The sequence below is a fragment of the Neoarius graeffei genome, chromosome 5 (genome assembly GCF_027579695.1).
Source record: "Neoarius graeffei isolate fNeoGra1 chromosome 5, fNeoGra1.pri, whole genome shotgun sequence".
Classification (NCBI taxonomy): domain Eukaryota; kingdom Metazoa; phylum Chordata; class Actinopteri; order Siluriformes; family Ariidae; genus Neoarius; species Neoarius graeffei.
Window position 1 is genome coordinate 57,893,324 of NC_083573.1, and position 26,539 is coordinate 57,919,862.

At 41.5% G+C, this 26,539-nt stretch overlaps 1 protein-coding gene across 3 annotated transcripts in view; it reads right to left on the reverse strand.

Moving 5' to 3' along the window:
- ascc3 (activating signal cointegrator 1 complex subunit 3) overlaps window positions 1-26,539 on the reverse strand; it is a 395,456-nt gene that overhangs the window by 53,454 nt on the left and 315,463 nt on the right. For all 3 annotated transcript variants that reach the window (XM_060922147.1, XM_060922146.1, XM_060922145.1), the window contains exons 23-30: window positions 26,109-26,207; window positions 14,981-15,149; window positions 14,600-14,820; window positions 5,216-5,301; window positions 4,943-5,109; window positions 4,592-4,737; window positions 3,778-3,898; window positions 3,137-3,279 (exon numbers count right to left, since the gene is read on the reverse strand). In XM_060922147.1, the coding sequence (XP_060778130.1) occupies window positions 3,137-3,279; window positions 3,778-3,898; window positions 4,592-4,737; window positions 4,943-5,109; window positions 5,216-5,301; window positions 14,600-14,820; window positions 14,981-15,149; window positions 26,109-26,207 (1,152 nt within the window). The remainder of the gene's footprint in view (window positions 1-3,136; window positions 3,280-3,777; window positions 3,899-4,591; window positions 4,738-4,942; window positions 5,110-5,215; window positions 5,302-14,599; window positions 14,821-14,980; window positions 15,150-26,108; window positions 26,208-26,539) is intronic.

Consider the following 26,539-nt stretch of genomic DNA (forward strand, 5'->3'; position numbering starts at 1 on the left):
TAATTTTCAAGTCATCAACCGTTAGAGTACAAAGCAAATGTTTTTGAACGAACCTTCCAATGATAACTGTATTTTTTAAAAAATTGAAAAACTGACAAAATTGAAAATGCACTGTTCCAAATTATTATGCAAAGCAGAGTTTTAAAAGATTTTGTTCTTGTAAAGAACTAAAAATGGCCATTTGTGAAATTGGAAGCATTAGCAGGTGATAATTACTCAAAAACATCTTACAGTTCTAGTTCCATTACTGGATTTGTAGCTGATTCACAGCACACACATAATTGTGCAGATTAAGGCGCATTAAGAAAGGTTTCTGTCCGATAAATACATTCGATTAAGAGAATATATGCTAAAATATATTACAAAGCGGGTGCTCCGGTTTCCCCCACAGTCCAAAGACATGCAGGTTAGGTTAACTGGTGACTCTAAATTGACCGTAGGTGTGAGTGTGAGTGTGAATGGTTGTCTGTGTCTATGTGTCAGCCCTGTGATGACCTGGCGACTTGTCCAGGGTGTACCCCGCCTTTCGCCCGTAGTCAGCTGGGATAGGCTCCAGCTTGCCTGCGACCCTGTAGAAGGATAAAGCGGCTAGAGATAATGAGATGAGATATTACAAAGCAGGAAAAAGGTGAAACAGTTCAAATTTGAAGCTGCTGGTAGCTCTGGAGTCCCACAAACACCAAGATGATGTTATGAAGAAACCTTCTATTTGGCCCACCTTAACTAATGCTCACAAGCAGAAACAACCTAGAAATACAAGAAAACCACATGCATGAGTGCATAGGTATTCTTAACAGCATGAGATGGTGCACTGCCATGCCCATACATGAAGACGATATAAAGTGGTCAGTAGTCAGTCTTAAACTCAACATACTTCCCAAACATCATTTTCACACATTTGGGTACCCTAAAGGAGGCATCCAGGTGTCTCCCCATGATTCCAGCCCAAATCATGACTCTGTCTCCTCTTTGCTGATGTAGTAGCCTTATTAGGACATGGTGGTCATTCACCAACCATCCACCTGGAGCATCCAGGGCACTCAACAGTGCAAGGACACTCAACAGTGAACAAGACTGTTTGAAAAGTAGTCTTTATGTATTTCTAGGCCTACTGGAGTCGTTTCTGCTTGGGAGCATTGGTTAAGGATGACCAAATAGAAGGTTTATACATAACTGCATATCTACACCTTGGTGTTTCTTAGACTCCAGGAGCCGGTTTCACTAAGATAGACTATGACTATAACTTAGACAGAGGGTATAGTCTGACTTAGCATAGACGTCTAACAAAAACTGTTGCACAAAGCAGTTAAGACTCTGACTATCTTAAGTCGTACTATGCCGCAAAGGATTGTTGGTAATTTAAGACTCTTTTCAAAACAAAAAAAATGGCGGACAGCAACCGGTCAGTGCCGTTCACGCACTCAGAGAATTTAGCCATTTTTGAAGAATTTAATTCCTACAAAGGGGTTTTGTTGGGGAAATTCAATGAGGAGTGTACCAACAAAAAGAAACATGAGGTGTGGAAAAAAATCACCGATGCGGTGAACAGCGTTAACCCCGCTGCGGTACGAGACGTGTCAGCTGTGCAGAAGAGGTTTAAAAATATTGCCAGAGGCAAAAAAGGAAATATACAAGCGAAAAACGGGACCCCCGGGAGGAGGGAAAGCGAAGAAACTAAAAGTCACCACCGAAATGGTGATAGAGATCTACGGAGGCGAGTCGCTGTTATAATCTACATCACTCCTCCATCTGCGCGAGTCTCTTCAATTTAAGTTGCAGTCTTTCCTTTTGGAGCGACTGCAACTTAAATTGAAGAGACTCGCGCAGATGGAGGAGTGATGTAGTTGTGTGTGTGTGAGAGAGAGAGAGAGAGATAAGTGATGAGTGGTGATGTAATTATATGCATAAATGAATTGATATATTTATATTATTTATATATATTTATATTATTTATAAGTAATTAAATGAATAAGCTGGCATTACACTGTTTGTTCTTTATTGAATACTTTATAGTTAGATTATAATAGCCTAAATTTGTGTATTACATACTTGCACTTCACTGCCTTAACATTTCAAGCTTTCTTGTAGTTATTGACATTGATGGCACTTATGGCTTGACTGTTTTTTTTTTTAATTAAATTTTATTCATTTAAGAAAGTATGTCCAGTAATAATAGTAACAATAGTAATAATAATAACAACAATAGTAATAATAACAAGAACACAATAACAAGAACAACACTATAATAATAATAATAATAATAACAACAACAACAACAAACACACACACACACACACACACACACACACTGATTCACACACTATTTCAGTTATTACCATGGTGATATAGCCCTTAGACCCATATTAGACTGGGGGGAGGGTGTCTTACTTTTTAAGCCTAAAATTAGACTTAAAAAATTAGTCTTAACTTTTGTGAAACTGTCTTACTTGCATTAGACTGGTCTATAAAGAAACTTAAGACCAATCTTAACCCATAGACCAGTCTAAACTACTTTAGTGAAACCGGCTGCAGAGCTACCAGCAGCTTCAAAAGTGACTTGTTTGTTGCTTTGTAATAGTATTTTATCATTTACTCTCTTGTTCTGATGTATTTATCTGGAAGAACCTTTCTTAATGTGCCTTTATCTGCACAAACCTGTGTGTGCTCTGAATCAGCTACACATCCAGTAATGCAACTTGAACTGTAAGATTTTTTGATTGAACTAGGTTTTGATTCCAGTAATTATCACCTGCTAATGCTTCAAATTTCATAAATGGCCATTTTCAGTTCTTTACAAGAACAACATCTTTTGAAACTCTGCTTTGCATAATAATTTGGGACAGTGCATTTTCAGTTTTTCAATTTTTAAAAAAATACCGTTATCATTGGAAGGTTCGTTCAAAAATATTTGCTTTGTACTCTAACGGTTGATGACTTGAAAATTATGATGACTTGTCATTTAGTTATTTATTTAGGAAAACCAGTGAAAAATGTCATTTGCATAATAATTTGGAACGCAGTGTACAGTACCTTTGCAGAATTTTAATGATATGGGTTTATGGAACACAGTGAGGCTCATATGGTAAAGTATTTCCTTTAAGAGCAGTGCTAGTTTAGTACGACAGATCATTCTGACCTCTCTCTCATCCTGGTGTAACCACTGTTTCGGGTCGTCCTCAGTAGCCAAAAAGGCGATCAGGTCGAGCGCAGTGAGGCGTGTCTGCCGTCGAGATGACACAAATATCAGGACAGGCTTGGCAGGGGAATGGCTGCGGATTGCTAAAGAGGACAGATTTATAGTGGAAAGGATGAGCGTGTGGCACATGACATCACAGTAACAGTTATTAGAATTAAGGCCGATTCTGCTTTATGCCCCCATATTTTCTCCTCAGTTTGGTCACCTGTCAATTTCCCACCCACCAGCCAGTTCTCCCCATCATACAGCAGCTACAGACCAAGGTGGGTGACGCTCTTTTGAAGCCAACCACTGATGATCCTTTTTCAAGCGTCTGCTCATGCAAGTGGAGAAAAGCGCCATGTACATGAGCTTACAGACGCCTTCGATTGGCTAGTGTCACTGTGACTGACAGAGGAGGGAGAGTATGGCGATTTTTAATTTCCTGGCTCCTGGCCACAGACGTCTGTGGCATCTTAAGGATTCGCCTGCGATCTCCTAATGATAGGGCGGGTCACTTTTCTGCTGCACCACTCAGGAGCCCTAAATCTGATACTGCTTTTTGTTTGTGTGTGGCGGTTAGATGGACAGCTGTACTGTACCTTGAAAGGTGGGTTTATTCATGCTGGCCATGCGAGGACAGTAGTGCTGCCCAGGGAATCCTTGTATGTGCACTTCCAATGGGACTGGACGAACTGAAGGCCGGAAATTAAACAACCCCACCTGAGAGAGAGAGAGAGAGAGAGAGAGAGAGAGAGAGAGAGATGGGGTGAGCAGCTGGCTGTGTGCCTGACCATGTGGCCCATCTGGGTAATAACAGCTCGTCATTGTCTCCTGTCTCAGAGCCCTGCTCTCCCACAAGTGGCACAGGCCTGGGTGCGTGTGTGCACATATTTAAAGGCTGGATAATGGATTGGTCAGGTAATGCTGTGACCCAGTCCAAACAGCAGCAGGCAGATTTATAGACAGCCTTTGCCCCCCTCCTGCTACTAACTGTCAAACAACGTTTACATAACTACTGCTGCCTGCCCTGGCTCACCCAGAGTCCTGATACATTAGGTCGTGCATTCAGAAACGCATACACAAGCGCTTGCATGCACACACGGTTTGTGGTGGAAGCTGGACAAGAAGAAGTGTTTGAACGCTATGGAGGGTTGCTAACACTAGATTAACAGTGTAGCGTTTGAGGGTCGATCCAAAAAAAAAAAAAAAATACAAGACACTTCACAGACCGTTTTATCATAAACAAGAACGCTTAATTACAAAATGACAGCCTTTCCTATTTTTATTAGTCTTGTGTGAAGAAAGAACAAGTTTTGGTCGAGAAAAAGTAAAAATACGGTACAGCCACTTCATTAATGGATATCGTAAAACAAAGGCAATGGATGGATGTGTAAGCTGCTCTCGAGAGCTCACCTGTCCAATGCCCAGCCAGTCTGCGAGGTCTCGTGCGTTGGCGAGTGCTGTGGAGAGCCCAACCACTCGCACAGGTTTGGAGGTGTGGGACGAGATGAAATTTGTCCTAGATACAATGACCTCCAGAACAGGCCCTCTGTCCTCCCCTATGCGAAACAGGATATACAATTATAAATAAATAAAATAACATAAAAATCTGGGTGGGTTTGAAGAGCACCGGTTCAAAAGTGTCAAATAAAATTCACAAACCGAAAATTCTGATATTGATACCAAAACAGATTTTTTAATTACATTCGAAAAGCTACAGAGCAGAAAGTCATCATATCTGTGTGCGTGTGTGTGTGTATTTACCGAGGAGGTGGATTTCATCAATAATAAGGATGGCCACTTTCTGAACATAGCTGCGATTCTGCCAGCTGCGGCTGACTCCATCCCACTTCTCTGGAGTGGTGACAATCAAATCAGCCTGTGCTATGGCCCGCATGTCCGGAGTCACGTCACCTGTCAGCTCTACCACCCTACGGAGGAAGTAACGGAGATGAAAAAACAGACACAGAGCAGATGAATTAAGAGGAGAATGATCATCAGGTATGTTGGTCTATGGATAGCTGTCTCATCACTCACTTCCGCCCAAGCTTTTCCTCTATCCTGACTTTCCAGTCTTCTATCCTTTCCCTGACCAGTGCTTTCAGAGGAGCAATGTACACCACCTATAAAAACACAAGAGGATGGCAAAAGCATCGTCTCAAAACTGGCGATTTTCATACGTCATGATATATAGCATGATGTATAATGCACTCATACTTCCATATCTGAGCTACTGTGTGGAGATATGGGGTAATACCTACTGTACAAATCTAACCTGCAGCCGTTATGCACATTACAAAAAAGAGCAATAAGAATTGTCAATAATACGGGATATCTTGAGCATACAAACGCATTATTCGTAAAAGCACACACTGAAATTCACGGATCTGGTTAAACACAAGACTGCACAAATTATGTATAAAGCAAGACATAACCTTCTTCCGGGTGAGGTACAAAATACGTTTATGGAAAGGCAGGGTGGGTATAACCTGAGAGGGGAAATGAATTTTAAGAGAGTAAATGTTAGAACAACTATGAAAAGTATGTGCATAACAGTCTGTGGGGTGAAATTGTGGAATGGTCTGGATAATGAACTCAAAAATAGCACCAAAAAAAGACTGTTTAAAAATTATATAAAAACATGTTAATAAAAATATATGAGAATGAGGACAGGCGACTATATAGGTGATGATGAAATTGAGAGTAAGTCTGTGACTGGTCTCTTTGTATTTAGTGTATAGCTATGTGTACATGTATGTACTGTATATATGTATTGTATGTGTGTATATATGCATTACATAAGTATCTGTATATATGATTTGGTCGATATTATACCATGTCGGTATGTTTTGGTATGTTGGTATGTTTTCTTTTTTGTTTATTGCTTGTTTTTTTTGTATATATAGTTTATTATGGTGGAAAGTGACGTTTGATTAGCGGTGGTATAGAGGGTTAGGATTGGATAAGTTATTACTTCTTCCTAATCCTTTCTGAACATTGTTATGTTACTGCCTTGTGGCTACGCTATTCTGTTTGTTTATGACGATGTTTTGATTATTGCATTTTTTTATTTACATTTTTTATTTTTATATCTTTCTTCTTTATTGTTTATAGTATACATTATATTTACACACCAACTGCCTGTCAAAAATTTTTGAACACCATGTATTAACATTGTAGTTCCATTTCAAGAAATGGATTCGATTGAAATCGTCTCAAATTAGCAAATCTAATTAAAGGTCCCATGGCATGAAATTTTCACTTTCTGAGATTTTTTAACGTTAAAATGAGTTCCTCTGACCTTCTTAAGTCACCCCAGTGGCTAGAAATTTCATAATGTGTAAACCAAACTATGCCCAACATTTGAGAATGGCGCGTCAAAACGGCGCGTTGATAAGCTCTTCCCTTTACTATGTCAGCAAGGGAGATGATCCCCACGCCCCCCCTCTGGATTCCCACCCACTGTATGGATTGCCCCGCCCAGTTGTAGTGAGGAGACCATAGAGGACACAACATGGCATCACCTAAGCGAGCGAAACATGGAAATTGCGCTGTACATGGATGTGACAACACAGAAAAGAGTCTGTTTTTACTGCCGATGGGAGAGCCCCTGAAGACGCAGTGGCTTAATTTTATTTACTTCAATAATACGCCGTCGAGTGACGGTGTATGTTTGTCGGAAGCATTTTCCTGAGGAATGTTTCCACAACTTGGGACAGTACAGGGCAGGTTTTGCACATCAACTGTCACTGAAGCCTGGGTCCGTACCAAGCATCCATGCCGCATCAGCCACAAACAGCAAATAAGTAAGTGTATAACTATTAAGTCGTTTTGCCGTGTTTTAAAATCGGTGCGTTAGCCTTGCAATGGCTACATTAGCTGTGCAGCTAACCGCTTCCTGCAGTTAGCCAGGTACTCTGCGCTACAAAACCAAAAAGCATGCAGCATGCTCTGTTAAACTGAGTTTAGTCTGGAAATTGACTGTAACTTATGAGCTTATGTTTTGCTGTGTTCTAAAATCGGTGCCACGTTAGCCTTGCAATGGCTACATTAGCTGTGCAGCTAACCGCTTCCTGCAGTTAGCCAGGTACTCTGCGCTACAAAACCAAAAAGCATGCAGCATGCTCTGTTATAATAGCCAATCAAAACAGTTTTTTACAAAGACACCCACATTCTTTTTTTTAAGTCACTCGTTCATTTTATTTGTTTGTTTGTTCAGTAAAACCCCAAACATTTGTTGAATTTATTTTATTTCCTCGCGTCGCACCTTAATGACGTCAGCGCGCGGTATTTTTCCCTTCACGGTTTGTTCCTTCTCTCTCACCATAGTAAGACACCCACATCTGCTTGTTCTGACCCACTGGAGGTAGCATCACAGTGCTGTTAGCCAATCAGAGGTAACACGTTTACATGTCATGAATATTAATGATAAGACCCGCCCCCACCCTCTACCCTTCCCCGCCTCCTGCTTCTCATTAGCAAAACGACGCACTGGGAAAAGCACTGAAATGGGGCTTTCTCCCAGGAGGCTATATCTACCGGTACGTGCCGAGGGTTCATTTCGAGAAAGCCTGCGGATATAACATCCGGAAACCTCCACGAGCCCGTTTAAAGCATCAACAAACCACCATGCCATGGGTCCTTTAAGAAATAGGAAGACGCGTACGAGGAAACGTAACTTTTTCACTGCAAAAAAATTGAAAACTGAATTTGAGGAGAAAATTATTTAATACTAGTGAAATGATCTTGCTGCATGGACAGATATTTTTACTTGATAAGACATCTTAGAATCAGTTGGCTGCAATCTAGAACCAGGTTTAATAATCTCAGAATTAGTGTCTTGTTTTCTTCTAATCGGAAATGCCAGATCGTTTCAACTATTTAAGATATTTTCACTTGCTAAGATATCATTTTTTTCGCAGTGTTAATGTAGTTGAAAAATAGCTAATGAATTAGAAAAGGCTGATATAGGCACTTGTAGCACAAAATACAGTGGCATGCAAAAGTTTGGGCACCCTTGCTGAAAATGTCTGTTACTGTAAATAGTTAAGTGAGCAGAAGATGCACCAAAAGGCATAAAGGTAAAGATGACACATTTCTTTTCAGCGTTTTCTGTAAGATTTGTGTATTATTTTTGTTTTGTACAATTGGAGAGTGAAAAAAGAAAAGGAACACCATGTGAAAGTTTGGGCACCCCAATGCATTTGAGTTCTCAGGTAACTTTTACCAAAGTTCCAGACCTTAATTAGCTTATTGAGCTGTGGCTTGTTCAAATTCTTCGTTAGGAAAGGTCAGATGATGCAGATTTCAAAGCTGTATAAATTCTCTGACTCCTCAAACTTGTCCCTAAAATCAACAGCCATGGGCTCCTCTAAGCAACTCCCTCGCATTCTGAATAATAAAATAATTGATGCTCACAAAGCAGGAGAAGGCTACAAGAACATAGCAAAGTGTTTCCAGGTAGCTGTTTCCTCAGATTGTAATGTTATTAAGAAATGGCAGTTAACAGAAACAGTGGAGATCAAGGTGAGGTCTGGAAGATGAAGAAAACTTTCTGAAAGAACTGCTCGTTGGATTGCTAGAAAGGCAAATAAAAACCCCTGTTTGACTGCAAAAGACCTTCAGAAAGATTTAGCAGACGCTGGAGTGGTGGTGCACTGTTCTACTATGCAGCGACACCTGAACAAATACGACCTTCATGAGACAGTCATCAGAAGAAAACTTTTCCTGCGTCCTAGCCACAAAATTCAGCGTCTGAAGTTTGCAAATGAACATCTAAATAAGCCTAATGCATTTTGGAAACAAGTCTTGTGGACTGATGAAATCAAAAGAGAACTTTTTGGCCACAATGTGCAAAGGTATGTTTGGAGAAAAAAGGGTGCCAAATTCCAGGAAAAGAACCCCTCTCCAACTCTGAAGCATGGGTGTGGATCGATCATGCTTTGGGGTTGTGTTGCAGCCAGTGGCACAGGGCACATTTCATTGGTCGAGGGAAGCATGGATTCAAATAAATACCAGCAAACTCTGGAAGCAAACATCACACCATCTGTAAAAAAGTTGAAGTTAAAAAGAGGATGGGTCCTACAGTAAGACGATGATCCAAAACACACCTTAAAATCTACAATGGAATACCTCAAGAGGCACAACCTGGCCCTCACAGTCCCCTGACCTAAACATCATTGAAAATCTGTGGATAGATCTCAAAAGAGCAGTGCATGCAAGACAGCCCAAGAAACTCGTAGAACTGGAAGCCTTTTGAAAGGACGAATGCGCAAAAATCCCCCAAGTAAGAACTGAAAGATTATTAGCTGGCTACAAAGTGTTTACAAGCTGTGATACTTGCCAAAGGGGGTGTTACTGAGTACTGACCATGTCAGGTGCCCAAACTTTTGCTTCAGGTCCTTTACATTTTTTTGTATTTTACACCTGTAAATGATGGAAATAAAAATGTAATCTTGCGGAAAATATTTAAGAAATGTGTCGTCTTTACCCTTATGCCTTTTGGTGATCAGTTCATCTTCTGCGCACTTAACTATTCACAGTAGGGCTGTAACGATATGCGTATCGAAATCGAAATCGCGATACGCAGAGCCACGATCCATATCGCGATACAAGAAGGCAGAATCGCGGTACACCCTTTCAAACTTCTCCTCAGCCCAAAAACAGAGGCGCTTCCAAACTTCAATTTATGAATAATTTACTTTTTATTTAAATTACATTTTAAACTTACTTAAATTACTTTTATTTTTTTATATCTATTAGTAAGTCGTTTTTTCGCCGACCTGCAACAATCTTCTGCGAGTCACGCAACGTCCACACTCGCCACTGGCAGAGCATTCATTTCTTTTAAGCGGTCGCCATTCTGGTTGCGACGCGGGGAGCGAATCTGTAAACAAGCAGCTCATTGGCTGGATAGGTGTGCCACAAGCCAATCACAATCACTTGACCGGAAAGGCTTGCAGTGTTGCCAGATTGGGCAGGTTTAGGTGCTTTTTGGCTGGTTTTGAACATATTTTGGGGTGGAAAACGTTAGCAATATCTGGCAAGACTGAAGGCATGTCTGCTTGGGCGGAAGCCTTCTGCGGCAGTTACATTTTGACACGCGAGCAATGTTTCACCATAAAAATTCCGTAATTTCCATCTGTTTTCCACGATCACAGAAAATCATTGGCCCTATGAGAGTGAGACAGTGAGAGAGCCACCCCCCCAAAAAAATCTTAACGGATTTACACGATTTGGAAAAATGACTTTTTCAGAACCGAAAAAAAAAACAGAGCTTCCGGCTCAACAGTATTATTTTGAGAAATAAAACAATCTTTGGATATCCATTTGTTCATTTTTGCATACATATTACTCATTCTCTGCAGTGGTCTGAATTATTTGTTATTAAATAGTTAATGTAAGTAAGTAAATGTTAATAAGTCAAATTTACTACTTTAAAAAAACATTTAAAAAAAAATCGTGGGCGTATCGAATCGTGGGTCAAAAATCGCGATACGAATTGAATCGTGAGTTGGGTGTCTCGTTACAGCCCTAATTCACAGTAACAGACATTTTCAGCAAGGGTGCCCAAACTTTTGCATGCCACTGTACATCTGTCTTCCAGTTGATAACCTGAATATAAATTGTGTGGCAAATCTAGACTTGCTTACAACTTTCACCGTTCGGTCATAACATTAAAACCACGAACAGGTGACGTGAATAACTTTATCTCATTATAATGGCGCCTGTCAAGGTGCGGGGATATATTAAGCAGCCAGAGAAGAGTCAGTTCTGAAAATCGATGTGTTGGAAGCAGGAAAAATGAGCAAGTGTAAGCAGCTGAGTGACTTTGACAAGGGCTACATCGTGATGGCTAGATGACTGAATGACAGCATCTCCAAACCGGCAGCTCTTGTGGGGTGTTCCTGGTATGCGGGGTGTTCTCAGTGGTTAGTACCTAGCAAAAGTAGTCCAAGGAAGGACAACCAGTGAACCAGGGACAGGATCATGGGCACCCAAGGTTCATTGATTTCATTGATCGCTGCGTGGTGAACAAACACTAGCCCCTCTGGCCCAATTTCACAGAAGAGCCATTGTTGCACAAATTGCTGAAAAAATTAATGCTGGATATGATAGAAAGGCATCATAACTTGCTGTGTATGGGGCTACGTAGCTGCAGACCGGGTCAGAGTGCTCATGCTGACCCGTTCACTGCCGGAAGCACCTACTTACATCATGTGGACAGCTGAGAGTGTGTGTGTGTGTCGCCTTCCAAGGGAAGAGATGGCACCAAGGTGCACTATGGGAAGAAGGCAAGCCAGCAGAGGCAGTGTTATACTCTGGACTGTTCTGCTGGGAAACCTTGGGTCCTGGCATTCATGAGGATGTTACTCTGACATGTACCACCTTCCTAAACATTGCTGCAGACCAAGTACACCCCTTCATAGCAACGGTATTCCTGAATGGCAGTGGCTTTTTTCAGCAGGACAATGCACCCTGCCACACTGCAAAAATGGTTCAGGAATACGAATACTTTATTGTCCACAATGTGGAAACTTGTCTTCAGTTTCACCACAGACATTTAAACAAGCATTAAAATCACAATACACAACTCAAGCATTCAAGCACTGCATTTTGTAAAAACAGAAGAAGAGAAAACTAAGTTATTATAAAAAATACATTAGCACTCAAAAGAGTGTTTAAAAGAATAAAATAGCTGAAAAGGAATAAATATCTCATTATCTGTAGCCACTTTATCCTTCTACAGGGTCGCAGGCAAGCTGGAGCCTATCCCAGCTGACTACGGGCGAAAGGCGGGGTACACCCTGGACAAGTCGCCAGGTCATCACAGGGCTGACACATAGACACAGACAACCATTCACACTCACATTCACACCTACGGTCAATTTAGAGTCACCAGTTAACCTAACCTGCATGTCTTTGGACTGTGGGGGAAACAGGAGCACCCGGAGGAAACCCACGCGGACACGGGGAGAACATGCAAACTCCGCACAGAAAGGCCCTCGCCGGCCACGGGCCTCGAACCCAGGACCTTCTTGCTGTGAGGCGACAGCGCTAACCACTACACCACCGTGCCGCCCTGTAATAAATATCATAAATATAATAATAAATAAGTAATCAGACCAGTAAAAAGGACTGGGGTGAATTAAGTAAGAATCCCTGTATTATTTATCGCCCTTATTCCTTTTGGGACAAAGGAGTTTTTAAAGATGTTTTATTAGCGTTGGGCACTCTAAAACGCCTCCCAGAGGGTAGAAGCTCGAATTCACAGTGGGGCGGGTGGGAAGGGTCAAAAATGGTTCAGGAATGGTTGGAGGACAAAGAGTTCAAGGTGTTGACTTGGCCTTGAAATTCCCCAGATCTCAATCCGATCGAGCATCTGTGGGATGTGCTGGACAAACAAGTCAGATCCACAGAGGCCTCACCTCACAACTTACAAGACTTAAAGCTAGACTGCCTTTCAGATTTTTCAAGTGTAGGTCATAAAAAGAATTTTCCCTGACACCCAATTATTTTTCTTTAGTGGACCGAAAGCTACTGAAATCGAATCACATACTTCCAATTTTATTTGGTTTTTAAAAAAAAAAAAAGAACAAATAATGAATTTAGACTCACGTGGCCCTAAATTCTCCGTTATTTTTTCCTGCTTCATCATGACCCAATTCAAGACACTACATCATGCATCACGTGGTGAGCTTTCCCCGTTCGCGCAAGGCATTGTGGGATACAAATTTGAAACAGGAGAGAAAAATGGAGGACGCGAGTGTGTGAATGAAACCTGAACGACCGACTACAGTAACGGAAAGCGAGAAGAAAAGACGTTATGTTGCGAAGGAAAGGAAACACAGGACCAAACTAATAAATATCGGCAGACCTCGGTGTGATCAGCTGTTTTTTTAGCGACAGAATGATGGAACTGCCAGTGCACGGTCAAGGTAAACCTGCGCATGCGCACACGGACTTCCTCTGCCTGCTTGACTGCGTGAAGTGAGCGATTTCATGCACATTATTTGCTCGGGAATCTCATCAAATTAAATAATTTCCCAGCCACAGAATGGCCTGATATTTTATGAGATATTACAGAAATAAACATAGCACAATGACCAAATTTCAGAGGGAACTAAATTTCACAGATTTTATGAAATCGAAAGGTCGCCCAGCTTTAAAGTGCATATCAGGGGTAAATTCAGGAGCAAGATCAATGTAATTCTCCGATTTTATATTAAACTTTGGTCAAATATCTGTAACATTTTGCATTTTGTGCAATTTTTTTACCTCGCGCAATACCAGAAAAATTCAGTTGAAATCAAGCCATTTGAGGCGAATTGGTCCGCCTCTGGAAAAACTTGGCATTTGGATTTCCCGGCAAACATTGATTTTCGTGACGTCGTGTGCGGGATGCCTCCTTCTGAATCCTACGTCAGCGCTGGTTTGTTTATGAGAAAACGACCTGGTGGTTTTCTGCAAATTTCTTCAACGTTATCATGTAATTATTAAAATGGTTAACAGATGTATCGTAGGAGGGTGTAGCAACACCAATCTTGATGGGATTAGTACTCATCGTTTCCCAAAAGACCGGACAATGAGAGAGAAATGGGAGCGCTTGGTCTACACTGAAACTGTGCAAGCTCTCGCAGCCTGCTGGCGCTTCCGCAGGTAACGTCGCGACTCTGGCTCCAGACTCTCTTGGGATTTTTCCAGACGCGTTTTGTTATTTTATTTTTTTCTGCTGTAGACAGATGGCCTTGTGCAAAATTACCCTTCTGGATGAGTGTGTAAAGGGACATACTTTCTTATAAAAAAAACCCCGAAATTGGTCTAGGATATGCCCTTTAAAGGATCTGTTGCTCATGTTTTCGTGCCAGGTACCACAGCACACCTTCAGAGGTCTTGTGGAGTCCACGCCTTGACAGACCAGAGCTGTTTTTACGGCACAAGGGGGACCTACTGTACACAATATTAGGCAGGTGGCTTTGATGTTATGGCTGATCAGTGTATTACCAACAATTTTGATTACACTGACATCGTTTAAATTTTTTTGCTTCTTTTTTTCTTTAGAATAAATTTACTTCAATTAAGTCAAACGGTTAACTCATTACCATGATGGGATGCTGTCTTACAACACTGATGTGTTTAAATCACACATGATCCTCAAGGACGGCTAAAGGTAGAAGATTAATTTGTGCTGACAATTAGCAAACAAAGGTTGTTGTGACAGTGTTGAGATGTAAACTGCATGCGTGTTGATGTGTGCGTGCTATCTGGAAAGATCTCCCTCATATTTTCAGTGTGAGATTAAATCTTGGAGACATTTCACGATCTTTTTCATCCAATTTAACCAACAATTCTGCTGCTGATACACTCTCAAACACAGATGGGTGCCAAATGAAAGGAATCAACAGTATGGGAAGCACAGACCTTAGCAGTAGGGTACTTGTTGAAAACTCTGAAGATAGCCATCTCTGCCGCGATGGTTTTTCCTGAGCCGGTTGGTGCACCGAGCAGCACGTTGGTGTCAGTGTGGTAGAGTGTGTGAAAGATTTGCGTCTGAATCGGATTGTAATGGGTGAACTTATACAGACTCTCATACTCCCTGTTGCCCAACGCTGTCACGGGCAGTGGCTGTAGGTCCAGGAGCTCTGTACAAACCAGTGTGAAGAACAACAAAATGAGTCCAGATATTAATGATAAAAATAAAGGGCAAAGTTGGTGAACATAGAAATTTACTGTTTATACTTGTATGACTGCCCTCTAGTGCTTTACTCCATCAGTGCATCTCTGCATCCATATGATACGCACCTGTGTGTGGGGGGTGTCTTTCAGGTAGAATGAGGTGCTGGAAGTTGATGATACACACGGCCTCAGAGCCCAGCCAGCGGTCTGACACAGCACGAATGTAGTACTGTGATGGCATGGGCTCAAAGATCGGGATTGTGAACACCACCGGCTGAGGCTCCCCGCTCACCACCTGACAGAGAACGAGAGACAGAAATGAGAACTCTATATCGAACTATGCTGCAGAGATCGGAAGTAACAAAGTACATATACATTGTTACCATACTAATGGAAAGTTTTCAGGTATCTGTACTTTACCCGAGTATTTATTTTTCTGAAACCTTTTACTTTTGCTCCCTACATTTTAATTTTATTGTCTCATTCATCTCATTATCTCTAGCCGCTTTATCCTGTTCTACAGGGTCGCAGGCAAGCTGGAGCCTATCCCAGCTGACTACGGGCGAAAGGCGGGGTACACCCTGGACAAGTCGCCAGGTCATCACAGGGCTGACACATAGACACAGACAACCATTCACACTCACATTCACACCTACGGTCAATTTAGAGTCACCAGTTAACCTAACCTGCATGTCTTTGGACTGTGGGGGAAACCGGAGCACCCGGAGGAAACCCACGCGGACACGGGGAGAACATGCAAACTCCGCACAGAAAGGCCCTCGCCGGCCACGGGGCTCGAACCCGGACCTTCTTGCTGTGAGGCGACAGCGCTAACCACTACACCACCGTGCCGCCCTAATTTTAATGTAATTATAAAATATTACTACACGAGGTTGAGTTAGCTTTTCACAGAAATGGCCAGCTGAAATGTTCTTCAAAGGGAGACTTCTTACAACCCCAATTCCAAAGAAGTTGGGACACTGAGTAAAATGCAAATAAAAACAGAATGCAATGATTTCTAAAATGTCATAAACCCATATATTTTTCACAATAGAACATCGACAACATATCAAATGTTTAGATTAAGAAAATGTACCATTTTAAGAAAAAATTACGGTAATTTTGAATTTGATAGCAGCAACACGTCTCAAAAAAGTTGGGACAGGGCCATGTTTACCACTGTGTAGCATCCCCTCTTCTTTTAACAACAGCCTGTAAACATCTGGGAATTGAGGAGATCAGTTGCTGGAGGTTTAGGAGAGGAATGTTGTCCCATTCTTGCCTGATATAGGATTCTAGATGTTCAACAGTCCTGGGTCGTCTTTGTTGTATTTTTCGTTTCATGATGTGCCAAATGTTTTCAACTGGTGAAAGGTCTGGACTGCAGGCAGGCCAGTTCAGCACCCGTACTCTTCTACTACGAAGCCATGTTGTTGTAATAGATGCAGTATGTGGTTTAGCATTGTCTTGGTGAAATATGCAAGGCCTTCCCGGAAAAAGGCGTCATCTGGAGGGGAGCATATGTTGCTCTAAAACCTGTATATACCTTTCAGCATTGATGGCTTACCAGATGTGCAAGCTGCCCATGCCATAGGCACTAATGCACCCCATATCATCAGAGATGCTGGCTTTTGAACTGAGTGCTGATAACAGGGCGGATGGTCCCTCTCCTCTTTAGTCTGGTGAACACAGCATCCATGGTTTCCAAAAATAATTTCAAATTTTGATTCGTCTGCCCACAGGACACTTTTCCCCTTTACCTCAGTCCATTTTAAATGAGCTTTGGCCCAGACAAGACAGCGGTGTTTCTGAATCATGTTCACATATGGCTTCTTCTTTGATACAGTTTGAACCTGTATTTGTGGATGGCACGGCGAACTGTGTTCACAATGATTTCTGGATGTGTTCCTGAGCCCATGCACTGATTTCCACTACAGAATCATGCCTGCTTTTAATGCAGTGCTGCCTGAGCGCCGCAAAGATCACGGGCATCCAATATTGATTTTCGGCCTTTTTCCTTGCGCACAGAGATTTCTCCAGATTCTCTGAATCTTTTGATTATATTATGTACTGTAGATGAGAAGATATTCAAAGTCTTTGCAATTATACATTGAGGAACATTATTCTGAAATTGTTCCACAATTTGTAGGCACAGTTTTTTGCAAATTGGTGAACCTCTGCCCATCTTTACTTCTGAGAGACTCTGCCTCTCCGAGATGCTCTTTTTATACCCAATCATGCTACTGACCTGTTGCCAATTAACCAAATTAGTTGCAAAATGTTCTTCCAGCCGTTTCTTTTTAGCACTGCTTACTTTTCCAGCCTTTTGTTGCCCCGTCCCAACTTTTTTGAAATTTATTGCTTACATCAAATTCAAAATGAGCTAATATTTTTCATGAAATGGTAAAATGTCTCAGTTTAAACATATATGTTATCTGTGTAATAGAAATGGGTTGAAAAAGAAAATGGGTTTATGAGATTTGCAAATCATTGCATTCTTTGTTTATTTGCATTTTACGCAGCGTCCCAACTTTTTTTGGAATTGGGATTACACATTTATATTTTGAGTATGTTTCAGAGCCTGTACTTTTACTTGAGTAAAAATTTTGAATCAGTACTTCTACTTTTACCAGAGATTTTTTTTTTTAAAACACAAGTATGTGTACTTCTACTTAAGTAAAGAATGTGTACCTCTGCTATGTGCAATCTCTGCTACTTTGAAACATTACTCTGGCTCTGAAAATACTGGTTGCATCATTAAGGCGAGAAGATATTATTCTGTAATAATAATGATTACATACAACTCTCATAGGAAATGATCAATTAATTCCCCTTCCATCATCTATTTCACGTGATATAACGTTTCAGTTGTCTTGAATCTTCTACACTCACAGTCACGAACTGTACTTAAACTTGAAAAATTCAAAACAATTTCAATTCATTTTTGTATAGCGCGTTTAACAATACAGATCTAAAAAAGACAGCTTTACAGAAACGTGGATGTACAACCCCAATTCCAAAAAAGTTGGGACACTGTGTAAACTGTACATAAAAACAGAATGTGAAGATTTGTAAATCATGGAAACCCTACATTTCATTGAAAATAGTACAAGAACAACATATCAAATGTTGAAACTGAGAAATTTTATTGGTTTTGAAAAATATGTGCTCATTTTGAATTTGATGTCAGCAACATGTTTCAAAAAAGTTGGGACGGGGCAACAAAAGACTGAAAAAGTTGTGTAAGTCTTTAAAAAAAAAATCTATTTTGGTTAATTGGCAACAGGTCAGTAACATGATTGGGTATAAAAAGAGCATCCCAGAGAAGCGGAGTCTCTCAGAAGTAAAGATGGGGAGGGGTTCACCACTCTGTGAAAGACTGCGTGGGCAAACAGTGCAACAATTTAAGAATAACATTCCTCAATGTAAAATTGCAAAGAATTTGGGGATCACATCATCTATGGTCCATAATATCATTAAAGGATTCAGAGAATCTGGAGAAATCTCTGTATGCAAGTGACAAGACTGAAAACTGACATTGGATGCCTGTGATCTTCAGACCCTCAGGAGACACTGCATTAAAAGCAGACATGTGTCTGTCGTGGAAATCGCTGTATGGGCTCAGGAACACTTCAGAAAACCATCATCTGTGAAAACAGTTCATTACTGCATCCACAAATGCAAGTTAAAACCAGATATAAACAATATCCAGAAACACCACCACCTTCTCTGGGCCTGAGCTCTTTTACAATGGACTGAGGCGAAGTGGAAAATTGTCCCGAGGTCTGACGAATCAAAAGTAGAAATTCTTTTTAGAAATCACGGACACCACGTCCTCCAGGCTAAAGAGGAGAGGGACCATCCGGCTTGTTATCAGTGCACAGTTCAAAATCCAGCATCTGTGATGGTATGGTATGAGGGTGCATTAGTGCACATGACATGGGTAGCTTGTACATCTGGAAAGGCATCATTAATGCTGAACGATATATACTGTACACGTTTCAGAGCAATATGCCACCATCCAGACAAAGTCTTTTTCAGGGAAGGCCTTCCTTCTTTCAAAAAGACAATGCCAAACCATTTTCTGCACATTTTAAAACTGCATGGCTCTGTAGTAAAAGAGTCTGGGTGCTAAACTGGCCTGCCTGCAGTCCAGACCTGTCTCCCATTTAAAACATTTGGTGTATTATTAAGTGCAAAATAAGACAAAGGAGACCCCGAACTGTTGAGCAGCTGAAATTGTACATCAGGCAAGAATGGGACAACATTTCTCTTTCAAAACTACAGCAATTGGTCTCCTCAGTTCCCAAATGTTTACCGGGTGTCGTTAAAAGTAGATGTGATGCAACACAGTGGTAAATATGCCCCTGTCCCAACTTTCTTGAAATGTGTTGCTGACATCAAATTCAAAATGAGCACATACAGGGAGTGCAGAATTATTAGGCAAATGAGTATGTTGACCACATTACCCTCTCTATGCATGTTGGCCTACTCCAAGCTGCATAGGCTTGAAAGCCTCCTACCAATTAAGCATACCAGGTGATGTACATCTCTGTAATGAAAAGGGGTGTGGTCTAATGACATCAACACCCTATATCAGGTGTGCAAAATTATTAGGCAACTTCCTTTCCTTTGGCAAAATGGGTCAGAAGAGGGATTTGACGGACTCAGAAAAGTCAAAAATAGTGACATATATTGCAAAGGGATGGAGCACTCTTAAAATTGCCCAGCTTTTGAAGCGTGACCATCGAACAATCAAGCGCTTCATTCAAAATAGTCAACAGGGTCGCAAGAAACGCGTTGAAAAAAAAAAGGCGCAAACTAACTGCCCGTGAACTGAGGAAAGTCAAGCGTGAAGCTGCCAAGATGCCACTCGCCACCAGTTTTGCCATATTTCAGAGCAGCAACATCACTGGAGTGTCAAAAAGCACAAGGTGTGCAATACTCAGGGACACGGCCAAGGTAACAAAGGCTGAAAAACGACCACCACTGAACAAGACACACAAGATGAAACGTCAAGACTGGGCCAAGAAGTATCACAAGACTGATTTTTCTAAGGTCTTATGGACAGATGAAATGAGAGTGAGTCTTGATGGGCCAGATGGATGGGCTCGTGGCTGGATCAGCAAAGGGCAGAGAGCTCCAGTCCGACTCAGACGCCAGCAAGGTGGAGGTGGGGTACTGGTATGGGCTGGTATCATCAAAGATGAGCTTGTGGGACCTTTTCGGGTTGAGGATGGCGTCAAGCTCAACTCCCAGTCCTATTGTCAGTTTTTGGAAGACACCTTCTTCAAGCAGTGGTACAGGAAGAAGTCAGCATCCTTCAAGAAAAACATGATTTTCATGCAGGACAATGCTCCATCACACGCATCCAAGTACTCCACAGCATGGCTGGCCAGAAAGGGTCTAAAGGAAGAAAGATTAATGACGTGGCCTCCTTGTTCACCTGATCTGAACCCCATAGAAAACCTGTGGTCCCTCATCAAATGTGAGATCTACAAGGAGGGGAAACAGTACACATCTCTGAACAGTGTCTGGGAGGCTGTGGTTGCTGCTGCACGCAATGTTGATCGCAAACAGATCAAAACACTGACCGAATCCATGGATGGCAGGCTTTTGAGTGTCCTTGTAAAGAAAGGCGGCTATATTAGTCACTGATTTGTTTTTGTTTTGTTTTTTTTGAATGCCAGCAATGTATATTAATGAATGTTGAGTTGTTATATTGGTTTCCCTGGTGAAAATAAATGAGTGAAATGGGTATATGTTTGTTTTTTGTTAAGTTGCCTAATAATTATGCACAGTTATAGTCACCTGCACACACAGATATCCTCCTAAGATAGCTAAAACTAAGAAAGCCCTACTCCAACTTCCAAAAATACTCAGCTTTGATATTTATGAGTCTTTTGGGTTCATCAAGAACATAGTTGTTTTTCAATAATAAAACTAATCCTCAAAAATACAACTTGCATAATAATTCTGCACTCCCTGTATATTTCAAAAAACAATGAAATTTCTCAGTTTCAACATGTGAAATGTTGTCTTTGTACTACGTTCAATGAACAATAAGGTTTCCATGTTTTGCAAATTATCGCATTCTGACTTTATCTACAGTTTACACAGCGTCCCAACTTTTTGGGAATTGGGGTTGTAGATTTAGATCCCTAATGAGCAAGCCAGAAGTGGTGGTGGCAAGGAAAAACTCCCTTAGATGACATGAGTAAGAAACCTCGGGAGGAACCAGACCCAAAAGGAAATTTCTCTTCTAGGTGACCACAGATAATGGGATTATAAATCAGAGTATTCCTGGATGTCATGTAATGCTGCACCATGTAATCATTGGCATTTTGAGAAGTGAATAGGGAAGATTTTCAGGTTCTCATTTATACCAACTGCCCTATTACGGACTACATATAATACATCAACAGACAGATGCTCCCTGTCATGCTGCCTCGTAACTATGCTATGTTATATGAAGACTGGAACGTTTATCTTGAAAATAAGTATTGCTACCATTAGCAAAAGTTAGTTAGCTTACTTACTTAGCTTACTGATATTGACTTACCCTCCCTACAATGACAACATTAACCCCCCCCCATTTTTTTTTTCTGATGAAACACCCAGGGATCCTCTACTCACCTTAACGCAAAAAGAGCTGATATGCTTCTGTGCTCTTAAATTCTTTGAGGCTCTCTCCAGAACAAAGAGATAACTACAGTACCAGTCAAAAGTTTGGACGCACCTTATAATTCAATATCTTTATTTTTATTCATTAAAAGACAATTCATGTCTTACAGTAACGATGGATGTCGTTTCTCTTTACTTAGTCGAGCGGTTCTTGACATAATACGGATTACTACAGTTGTGGAATAGGACCATTTACTGAATTATTATTTACTATTTACGGTTTGATCTCGAATGCATTAAGAAGGCCAGAAATTGCACTAATTACCTTTTGACGAGGCACACTTGTTCACTGAAAAGCATTCCAGGTGACTACCTCATGAAGCTGAGTAAGATAATGCCAACAGTGTACAAAGCGTCATCAAGGTAAATGCTGGCTACATTGAAAAATCTAAAATATGAGCCATATTTTGTTTTTAACACTTTTTTTTCCTGCTTACTACATAATTCTATATATGTTCCAGATGTTATTTCATAGTTTTGATGTCTTCAGTATAGTGCTACAATGTAGCAAATAGTCAAAAGACAGAAAAACCTATGAATGAGTAGGGGTGTGCAAACTTTTGACTGGTACCGTATACTACTAAAACAAAAATTTGGTGTGTTTTATTTCTGCCAGTTTAAATGGAGTGAGCATTATTAGGAGAAGTAAATAAGGATTAGAGTCTACTGCTGCATTCAAGTAGCAGTCATAAATTGTAATTCCAGATCTCCAACCAGGAAAAGCCAAAGAAAACGAAACTTGAAATTCCTACTCAGGAACTTGGGGTAATGTTCTCAATTAAGAGTTCCTCTGAGCTCAGGAAGTGACATTAAAAAAAAAAAAAAAAGCATGGCTGTGCACAGCACCAGAAGGAAACAAATGAGTTAATGCTGTATATCCACAAGTATGTGCTTTAGATCAGTCAACATAGACACTTTCGCTTGTTAAATCCATAACACTGACCGTACAGTTCACTGTTTTGAGCAGAAAAATATACATAACTCATCACAGTTAGCTTCCTAGCTGCTTGAACAAAAGACAAGCATGGAGGCATCCATGTTTTTTCCTCTACTTTGTACCTTGAATACACAGAGGTCAAAAATGACATCGGCCCGAGCTCCGACTTCCCACAATTTTTGTAATTTTGCCTCTGTATACTACCACAATGGATTTGAAATGAAGCCATCAAGCTGTGACTGAAGTGCAGACTTTCAGCTTTAATTCAAGGATGTTCACAAAAATATTGCATTAACTGTTTAGGAATTGCAGCCATTTTTTACATAGTCCTTCCATTTACACAGGCTCACAAGAAATTGGACAAAACAACATAAATATAAATATAAGCATCATTTTAATACTTGGATGCAGATGCAAATCCTTTACAGTTGATGACCACATTAAGTCTGGAACTCATGGATATGAGTCCGTGAACGTTTCCTCCCTTGAGATGCTTTGTCAGGCCTTTACTGCTGCCTCCTTCAGTTGCTACTTGTTTGTGAGTCTTTCTGCCTTCGCTTTTGTCTTCAGTAAGTGAAAAACATGCCCAGTTGGGTTGACTGACTTGGCCATTTAAGAACATTTCAATTCTTTCCTTAAGAAGCTCTTGGTTTGTTTTCATGGTAGGTTTTGGGTCATTATCCACCTGTATTGTGAAGCGCTGCCCTTCAGTTTCGAAGCATTTGACTGAATCTGAGCAGAAAGTAAAGCTCTATATAATTCAGAACTCATCCTGCTACTCATAAGCAGTCACATCATCAATAAACACCAGTGACCCAGTTCCACTGGCAGCCATACATGCTCATGTCCACTATGTTTAGTAGATGATGCAGTATGCTTTGGATCATGAGCTCTTTCTTTCTCTATACTCTTTTCTTCCCATCATTTTGGTACAAAATGATGGGAAGAAAAGATGGTACCTTGGTTCCATTTGTCAAATGAACACTGTTCCAGAACTGGGCAGGCTTTTTTTTTAGCAAAGTCTAATCTGGCCTTTCTATTCTTGAGTGTTACCAGTGGTTTGCATTTTGAGGTAAACCCTCTTTATTTACATTCATGAAAGCATCTCTTGACTGTCGACTTTGAGAGTGATAGGCCTACCGCCTCAAGAGTGTTCTTGACTTGACTAGATGTTGTGAAGGGGTTTTCCTTCACCAAGGAAAGAATTCTACAATCATCCACTTTAGTTGACTTCTGTGGTCTTCCAGGCCTTTTGGTGTTGCTGAGCTCTCCAGCACATTCTTTATTTTTAATAATGTACCAAATTGTTGATTTGACCACTCCTATCTATCTATCCTATGTCTCTGATAGGTCCTCCCCCAAGCTTAGTGATGGCCTCTTTCAGATGCATCAACACCTCGGACTACATATTGAGAGTTCTCATAAACAGTGGCCAAATGCAAATTCAATGCTTGGAATCAACTCAAGACCTTTCATCTGTTTAATTTGTCATGAAATAATGAGGCAACAGGCCACACCTGTCCATGAAATGGCTCATCAGTCAATTGTCCAAATTCTTTCAAACCTGTGAAAAAGTAAACAAACAAACAAACAAAAAACCCACTATCAGTTCTATTTTAGGACTAGTTGGTACAATCCCTTACAGAGTGCGTCTACCTGAGCTAACACTGGCGGGGACGGGCGTGCAAACTGAGGGTCTCCAGGTGGGTGCCCTAATGGTATTTGGGTGGAGTGTGGAGGAATAAAGCTTCATTGGGGTCATCAGGTGGGCACCCTCCTTCTTAGGCCCACAACACCTCCAGAGGGCTCATCGGCGACATCTCGTGTCCCAGGTGTGCCCCCCTCTGCTTTAACTCTCACTATTCACCCTAATGGAGTGGCTGTTATTTAGGGGCCCAGGTGATGTCTCTCCTCTTAATCCAGAGCCACCGACTGGCCTGTTCGGCGGCACTGGAAAGGGCTTTGATGGCTTGCCGTTGGGCTTGATCTCTGACTCCCATGTCCTTAAGCAGCCTGGTGGTTGACTTACCAACAAAACCTCTGCAGCTGACCTCAACTGGGCAAACCCTAGCCTTCCAGCCACGTTGCTCAGCATTGGCTGCCAGCCCGGCATACTTCAAGCTTTTGCGCTCATATGCCTCCTCCACAGCATCCTCCCAGGGCACAGTCAGCTCTGTTATGTAAACGGAGAGAAACGAGGAGGACCAAAGCACGAGGTCTGGTCTGAGATTTGTTGCGGCGATCTCAGCTGGGAAGCAGAGCCGCTGGTTCAAGTCCACCGATAGCGTCCAGTCTCGCGCCCCACCTAGCTGGCCGATGTGTGGCTTGGATGTATGGGCTTTGTCATGCTTCGCTCCTGCACTGACAAATTCTATCACAGTTGAGTGATAGGCTGATGAAGGAGGAGGTAGGGCATTGATGGATGTCTGACTAGATGGAGACTGTGACTAAAGTCACAGTAATTTGTGCTAGCTGTTACAAACTGGGACATCTGGTCACCATACCCTATAGATCCAGAACGGTAAGAGATAGAGAATGACGTTTAGTGAGGAAAAGTTACGCTCTGCTGCCCTGAATAAAATATTTAAAAAACTGATTGAAAAAATCATGAAAATCGACAGTTATAAGTGATTGAAAAAAATTCCGTTTTTCATGGATCATTCCGGTTCGGTGATCCGGCTCACCACCAAAAGTCATATCAACGTAGTTCAGTCCAGAGGTATTCTCCATGTGAAATTTGGTGATGATTGGTTGAAAAGTGAGGGAGACATAGCAGCCTGAAAACGTTAGGATAATAATAATAATAATAATAATAATAATAATAAAATAGAAAGATCCTGAGTGAGAGTAACAATTTGCACCAGAGCTGCTAGCACAAATTAAAAAGATGGTGTTTCCAAAATGGTTAATGTGATATTTTTGTTGATCACCTTGAATTCTCATCTCATCTCATTATCTGTAGCCGCTTTATCCTGTCCTACAGGGTCGCAGGCAAGCTGGAGCCTATCCCAGCTGACTACGGGCGAAAGGCGGGGTACACCCTGGACAAGTCGCCAGGTCATCACAGGGCTGACACATAGACACAGACAACCATTCACACTCACATTCACACCTACGCTCAATTTAGAGTCACCAGTTAACCTAACCTGCATGTCTTTGGACTGTGGGGGAAACCGGAGCACCCGGAGGAAACCCACGCGGACACGGGGAGAACATGCAAACTCCGCACAGAAAGGCCCTCGCCGGCCACGGGGCTCGAACCCGGACCTTCTTGCTGTGAGGCGACAGCGCTAACCACTACACCACCGTGCCGCCCCTCACCTTGAATTAAAGCAGAAATTCTACATTTCACATCTTGATGGTTTCATGTCAAATCCACTGTGGAGTTTTCCAGAGGCACATTTACCAAATAAAAAAGAAAAGAAAACGTGCCACTGTGCAAATACTTATAGAACTGACTGTGTGTGAATAATGTGATTACAGCAGCTGTTTGTAGAAGGTACAAACCTACAGAACCCAGGTGAGACTTAAAACTGGGCGGAAGTGGCTCAGCTGATGGGTTTAAGTTACTTCGAAAGGAGCATCTGCCAAATGAGTACAGAGTAAAATATAAATGACATTGTGAATTCCTACCTGTTTCTTCTGAAGAAGGAAATACTCGGAGTGATAAATATGGTCGTTGATAGGGTCCTCCACCCACAGCCACCACGGCTCTCCGACTGAGCCATGCACCTGAGGGACGGACACATAACGATGAGGAATGTCATTAGCTTTCGAAAAAAAAGTCAGACATATTACAGTATTCTCTGTTTCACAGAGAGCCAAAGTCATTCATGCAGGAAGAGTTAAGGCGCCTGTGCATGTTGCCTCTCTTCACAGAAACCACGGGCAGTTGTCGCTAATGAGAGCTGAGTGAAAACACTATTGTATACATGCGTAACCCCGTAATGAGTTTGTGGATGACATCCATGCATTTGGGAAGAATTACAAGCCTCTGCAAAAACACTCTTACTAGAATCCCAGAGTACACGCAGCAAACAGAGTGCTTTGTATCTGAAGAGGTT